General features: G+C 50.1%; 1 protein-coding gene across 1 annotated transcript in view; it reads right to left on the bottom strand.

The window, feature by feature from the left end:
* The window catches only part of LOC311353933 (actin-binding LIM protein 3-like), a gene marked incomplete at its 5' end in the record, with an annotated part of 38,980 nt that overhangs the window by 21,417 nt on the left and 10,063 nt on the right, over positions 1-7,500 (bottom strand). The window contains 4 exons of the mRNA XM_084473722.1: positions 316-409; positions 996-1,122; positions 1,548-1,660; positions 2,140-2,323. Coding sequence (XP_084329848.1) covers positions 316-409; positions 996-1,122; positions 1,548-1,660; positions 2,140-2,323 — 518 coding nt within the window. The remainder of the gene's footprint in view (positions 1-315; positions 410-995; positions 1,123-1,547; positions 1,661-2,139; positions 2,324-7,500) is intronic.

Raw genomic sequence — 7,500 nt, 5'->3', positions numbered from 1 at the left:
AGAGGAGAGGAGAGGAGGAGAGGAGAGGGGAGGAGAGGAGAGGAGAGGAGAGGGGGAGAGGGGAGGAGAGGAGAGGAGGATAGGAGTAGAAAATAAAGGTGATAAAAGGGGAGACAATGGAGAGGAGAACAGAGTAAAGGAGGGGGAGGAGAGAAGAGTGAGATTCAGCAGATTTAGCAATAAAAAGAGAAGATCGAGGAAGAGGGGATTGCGGTGGAACAATTAAGACGCTTTAGCTGTGATCAGCTATTCTGACCCAAACAGGACCGTGTTTCAACGCCTCCGACCGCACAGCGGAGCGCGGACGAGCCTCACCTCCAGCACCCTGCCGCTGATGAAGCCCTGGCAGCAGTCACAGCGGATGCCGAACTGGTTGTGGTAATCTGATTCACAGTACGGCACGCCGTCCCTGAAACAGAGGCGCGCCGGAACCACAAGTCACAAGCAGAAATCCCCTTCATGCAAGGCTTCGTAGAATGTGAGAATCACCTAATACTGAATGCATTACCAATTGAAACTAATCCTACTTTAAGTAATATACTTTAATAAGAATATAATTACAACCCATCCATTTAACAAATGTATGGATTCAATTATAGAATTGTATTTGGAAATGAAAATAGAAGAGTCATTTCATTTAGGCCATTGCATGAATTATTTGACCAGGAATGATGGGTCTGGCATCAGAGGAGGGTTTAATTTAATTTCTAAAGTGCATCAATAAAGGCTTGTGGATCAGGAATAGTTAGCATATATTAGCCTCATGTTGTTAAAGGAGGACCAAATGAAAAGAACAGCCCACTTAATTTACTGTCGACACGGGAGTGCAAACACACACACACACGCACCCACACACCCACACACACACCAACACACACGCACACACACACACACACACACAATCGTACTCTTACACATAAATCACAATCCAATTATAAAGATCCTAGATTCGACGGAGGTGTTTCAGTAACACGCCTTGATGGGAGAGCACGTACTTGCTGATGTATTCCCCAGTGAGGGTACACCCGCATGTGTGGCATTTAAAACAGCTGACGTGCCACTGTCTCTCCAGAGCCAAGAGAGACTGGCCCTGTTTGATCTCCTCTCCACAACCTGAGCAGTCTAGGGAGGAGAGAAGAGGAGAGGATTAGAGGAGGAGAGGAGAGAGGAGAGGAGGAGAGGAGGAGAGGAGAGTATGAGAAGAGAGATGAGAGGAGAGGAGGAGAGGAGAGGAGAGGGGAGGGGAGGGGAGAGAGGAGAGGAGGAGAAGAGAGATAAGAGGAGAGGAGGGGAGGAGGAGAGGGGAGGGGAGGAGAGGAGTGGATGGAAGTTAAAAGTTTAGTTTGACAGATGGAAGGTATAAAAGGACTATAACGACCGGAAGCCAGTCATCGCATTTCCAGCCTCTACCGCCCCATCCATCTCTCCTCATCGCTCTCTTCTGGTCACATGACCTCTGACAGATGGATCTTAGAGATCCAGGTTAACCACACACCTGAAGCAGACCCCCCTGCTGGCACACGCCTGCGTGTGTGTGGGCTACTCACAGCTCGGGCCCTGGACCTTGACGGGCCTGTCCCGGTTCAGGCTCTGGGAACACTGCTGACACACACACTTCTTTCCACAGAAGGTCACTCTGTCTCCAATAGGGAATGGGCTCCTGCACGCGCACGCACACACACACACACACACACACACACACACACACACACATAAACACAAACACACACGTGTGCACACGCACGCACACACACACACACACACACACACACACACACACACACACACACACACACACACACACACACACAGCATGCCCACACACACACACACACACACACACACACACACACACACACACACACCAATAAAATGATAAAATAAAGTGAACTGATGCATATATTACACCATATCGACACACACACACACACACACAGTAAAAGGGTGCAAATTCATCGAATGCACATTTCAAACTCAAACCCTAACACATACACACACACTACAAAATGCACATCAATTTAATATTGAATATTCAATACTCTTCCAAACACATACACACACACACACACACACACACACACACACCCCCCCACACACACACACACACACACACACACACCCACACATACGTGGGCCTACCTGCAGAGGCTGCAGACGAAGCAGTGGGGGTGGTAGGTGCGTCCCAGCGCGGAGACCACCTCCCCGCTGATGTACTGCCCACAGCGGTCACACTGCGTGCCGTACAGACGCTGGTAGTCCTGGGTGCACACGTACTCCCCCCCATGGTGGAAGAAACCCGCCCGCACCAGGTCACAGCCACACACTGGAGGGGGGGGGGGGGAGAGAGAGAGAAAGAGAGAGAGAGAGAGAGAGACAGAGACAGAGACAGAGAAAGAGAGCGAGAGAGAGAGACAGAGACAGGTGGAGAGAGAGAGAGAGAGATTACATTTTTTGCATTGCTTTTTTTTCATCATCTGAAGATGCATCAATAAATAATTTAATAAATAATTCATGAATCAAATCAATATAAGCTTGAATAACCTTTGACCTAAATAAATAAAGGGAGGTTTTTACGTTTGACCTCACCCCTCGCTCCTTCAGAACCCAAAGGCTGCGGTTTTCTAAAACTTCAAACAACCAAACTGTTGGATTGAATTGAACTCCTAGGCGGAGGTTCCCTGCTGGGGGATTACTGGGCCTTCAGTACATGGTCCAAGCAAGGTAGACAATGTCCACAGGTTCACCTACATAACACAAAACGGCTTTTCAAGCAATGGTTCTGCTGAGGTTCAAATCCGCGACTGAGCATGGGACCTCAATGTAGCACCACTGTTGTGTGACCTCATTGATGTTCTTCATTGTAGAATCGGAAATAGCCTTGCTTAAACATGAGCTACAAGAAGTGGGGAATCTTCATTGTTAACTCCACATTCTTGTTCCACTTTCTGCTTCAGTGAAAAATATGTTTCTGCAAAAAACCTCAATTTCCATTTGTCACACAAATATACAATTCTATAAAGCTATGAAATGTGAAATCCTAGAGAGGACATTTGTTTGAAACAGATATCCAATAGTTTATTCCATGTAGTGTACAAAACTGGAGGGAGAAAGATGTTATTTTGTATTTATTTATACTATTTTGTTATTTACAACTCACTGAACAACAAGTTAACGCCAAGACAAAGACTAAGAAAATTGTTAAATTCCTGTTTGGAATGTCAATCAACCTATTAAAAGTTTTTCCTACTAGCATTAACAGACAACTGTCTGACCTGAGACATTAACCTTTGGTGACTATAGAAGTACAGAAGTGAGTTTGGCCAGAGAGAGAAATACAGCAAGAGAGAGATAGAGAGAGCTACAGCAAGAGAGAGAGAGAGAGAGAGAGAGAGAGAGAGAGAGAGAGAGAGAGAGAGAGAGAGAGAGAGAGAGAGAGAGAGAGAGAGAGAGACAGAGACAGAGACAGACAGAGACATAGAGCAAGGACCAAGAGAACTAGGAGAGAGGACGTTTCAGACACACTGTCTCCTTGAGGAGTAAGGAGAGCGGAGGAGTAAGGAGGGAGGAGTAAGGAGAGAGGGTAAGGAAAGAGGAGCAGTAGGGAGAGAGGAGGAGTAAGGATAGAGAAGTAAGGAGAGAGGAGGAGTAAGGAGAGAGGAGTAAGGAGAGAGGAGGGGTAAGGAGAGAGGAGGAGTAGGGAGAGAGGATTAAGGAGGGAGGGGGAAGGAGAGAGGAGGGGGAAGGAGAGAGGAGTAAGGAGAGAGGAGTAAGGAGAGAGGAGTAAGGAGAGAGGAGGGGTAAGGAGAGAGGATTAAGGAGGGAGGGGGAAGGCCTGTAATAACAACAGTGACAGTGAGGAAGAGTAGAAACGAAAGAGAAAGATGTTGAGAGGTGAGAGGTCACAGCTTTGGACTCAACTACACTTCCAGTTAGAGAGACATCAAGCTGATTAGCTCCAGGATGTCCTCACTAATTAAGCTCCGTGCTGGGCCTCACATGCTCCTTTAATCCCCGGCCAGGATTCTATCTGTCCCTGTTGTTATCTGTATGTTTGTGTTGACGTGTGTGTGTGTGTGTGCGTGTGTGTGTGTGTGTGTGTGTGTGTGTGTGTGTGTGTGTGTGTGTGTGTGTGTGAGGTTCAGTATTATCTTTCACTCAGGACCAAGCTGTCAACACAAACTCACCCATAAGCACAGCACAGCATGAGGAGGGAAACTCCCCAGACAGCAGGCGGCTAATACATTATTAATACATTATTAATACATTATTAATGCATTATTAACAACAGCCGTTGGCTCTTCGTGGGGAAGCCGTCGGGGACGCCCTGCTCACATCAGACCACCACGCTGCTGGTGGTCTGGTGTGGTGTGGTCTCTCTTGTGGTCTCTTTTATAAAATAGGAACCCAACCTCAATGAGGCAAACCTGAATAAATAGAGGTTAGATATGAAAGATCTCCTTACCATCCCTGGAAGGAGGGGTCTCTCTTTATGGGTCCTTACCCTAGACCTGCTCCTCGTCCTTCAGAGGGCTTGGGGTCCGGGGTCATGTGGTCTGGGAGGCACTTTGATACTCTAGTTGTGATCAAGAGCTTCACCAATAGAATGACTTGACTATCGTCCTGCTGCCGGTTCTGTTCACCAGGAGAACATTATTCAGACGGGCGGGAGTTTCCCCAACGGAGCCACCTAAACCAAAGTGGAGCGCATCCGCAGAGAACCACAGCGGTGACACCCAGCCACTAACTCTACACGGAGCACCCCAGTAGAGTCCCCCTCTCACAGGGGCCGCAGAGCGCTGTGAGGGCCCACAGGGGCCGCAGAGCGCTGTGGGGGCCCACAGGCGCCGCAGAGCGCTGTGAGGGCCCACAGGGGCCTCAGAGCGCTGTGGGGGCCCACAGGGGCCGCAGAGCGCTGTGGGGGCCCACAGGGCCACAGAGCGCTGTGGGGGCCCACAGGGGCCTCAGAGCGCTGTGGGGGCCCACAGGGGCCGCAGAGCGCTGTGGGGGCCCACAGGGGCCGCAGAGCGCTGTGGGGGCCCACAGGGGCCAGAGAGCGCTGTGGGGGCCCACAGGGGCCAGAGAGCGCTGTGGGGGCCCACAGGGGTCAGAGAGCGCTGTGGGGGCCCACAGGGGCCGCAGAGCGCTGTGGGGGCCCACAGGGGCCAGAGAGCGCTGTGGGGGCCCACAGGGGCCACAGAGCGCTGTGGGGGCCCACAGGGGCCGCAGAGCACTGTGAGGGCCCACAGAGCGCTGTGGGGGCCCACAGGGGCCACAGAGCGCTGTGGGGGCCTACAGGGGCCAGAGAGCGCTGTGGGGGCCCACAGGGGCCACAGAGCGCTGTGGGGGCCCACAAGGGCCACAGAGCGCTGTGGGGGCCCACAGGGGCCACAAAGCGTTGTGAGGGCCCACAGGGGCCACATAGTAGCCTTAAAATGGACTCCTCTCACACAGTTCCCTGGATCTGCACGGTCCACTCACAGCTCTCCCCCCACAGTCCCCTTCTGTGCACCTGAACATAGCAGACCGTTAAAGAGAAGTGAGGTGTGTCTCGGTGTAAAGGGCAGAGTGGAGAGGAGGTCTGACACTAAAGGAACCTTTGGCCTCTAACCGAGGTGACCGCCCTGCTCCCAGAGAGCGAGAGAGTGTGTGTGTGTGTGGGGGAGAGAGAGAGAACGAGAGAGAGGGAGGGAGAGAGAGAGAGAGAGAGAGAGAGAGAGAGAGAGAGAGAGAGAGAAATATAGAGTGAGAGGGAGAGAGGGAGAGAGAGAGGGAGAGGGAGGGAGAGAGGGAGAGAGAGAGAGAGAGGGAGAAAGAGTGAGAGAGAGTTTTTTGGCCCTGCCGTCTATATAATTCATCTATTGGAGCCAAGAAACAAAGATAAAAATAGAGGAAACATAAAAAGCAGTTGCTCAGATCATTGGCCACTAGATGTGTTTCCAAACCAAATGCCGTTTTCTAGAGAAAACTATTAATACATCATCCATGAGTGGTTCTATTTGATGAATAAATGAGTACATCATAAATAAATAGAACACAGCGGTGTTTCAGACACCATCAGTCACCAGTCAGACCACTGGTCATACTGCGGCGATACGCTCATACAACCCTCAATATCATCCCATTCAGAGGCTGATTCCTTCCTGGCCAGGCTGATAACAGCCACTTCCGTCAGCATGGAGGAACAGAGCAGCCCCCCCCAGGAGAAGGACCTTCGTTAAATTTAGATTACTTCAGCGACCAAAATCTGGTCCCACTGTGAAGGCTCCACAAGCTGACACTTGCATATTAGCAAATCTCTGTCTCTGTCTCTCTCTCTCTCTCTCTCTCTCTCGTACTGTCAAACGTTTGGAGAATCTCCTCACCTAAGCTAGCCGCATCACAAAGCTGGATTTAAGTAATTCAACAAAAATAAAAGTTATGTTGTTATGTGAGAGCATTCTTTATCAACGAATGAAACATTTACAAAGGTTTTTAAATAAATATTGATGTCAACATCAATGTTTATTTAAGTTCACAGGGAGTGAAGTGGTATAAGAGTGAACAAACTAAGACTTTAAAGGTCCCATGGCATGAAATTTTCACTTGAGGCTTTCTAACATTAATATGAGTTCCCCTAGCCTGCCTAGGGTCCCCCAGTAGCTAAAAATTGCGTTAGGTGTAAAACGAGCAGTAGGTATCTTGCTCCGCCTCATATGGGGCCAGGTTACCTCCCCTTTCTCTGCTTGGCCCGCCCAGAGAATTTGGCCCGCCAATGAGACTGGGCTGAGCTAGGACCGTGCGAGTGCCACATGTGTGTGTGTGAATAGACACACTGTAACGCAGTTGGTGTTCTGCTGTTGGTGTTATGGCGCATAACGCAACACAATAACGCAAGCTTGCATAAAGCTTGCATTTGGTGAAAAGACTAGACTGCGTCGGGTTCTCTGAGGTCTCTGGTATTTCCACAATGAGATTCGTAGTGGGGGTTATCTCGGCCATGGTTGAGAAGGAATTGGAACCGCGACATGGAGGAGAAAGAGATTGTTGCCCAGGATTGTTCGCCGGAGCCCTGCTGCCCGTTGAACGCTGCCCGTTGCCTGTTGCCCGTTGCCCGGGGTTGTCTCCCGCCGGAGCCCCGCTGCCCGCACCCCGGGCAACAATCGTGGGCAACAATCCCTTTTTCCTCCATTTCGCGGTTCAGTATGTACTTAATATTGACGTGGAAGTGGAAGAACCAGAGGCGTCTGAGAACCCGACCCAGTCGTTTGAGATTCATAATATCATCCGGAGGCGCAAACTGCTTTTGACCATGATAATATATATTATATTCCACTGTACACACTAGCGCATGGTACCGTGGCCGCAAGCTGCTCAGGGCCACACCCCCACCCTCCACCTTGACCTGCCTCTAAAAACGTCACGTTTGTGGAATGCTCATTGTGGGACTGGCTCGTAGTGGCTGTAATTCTGCACCAAGGCTGAATTTCTTGATCGTCTTCAAATACTGTATTAGGGGCCCAC

Source organism: Micromesistius poutassou, assembly GCF_964030765.1.
Source record: "Micromesistius poutassou genome assembly, chromosome: 10".
Lineage (NCBI taxonomy): Eukaryota > Metazoa > Chordata > Actinopteri > Gadiformes > Gadidae > Micromesistius > Micromesistius poutassou.
The sequence above is the reverse complement of the archived record's forward strand: the minus strand, read 5'-3'. Positions and strand labels throughout refer to the sequence as shown.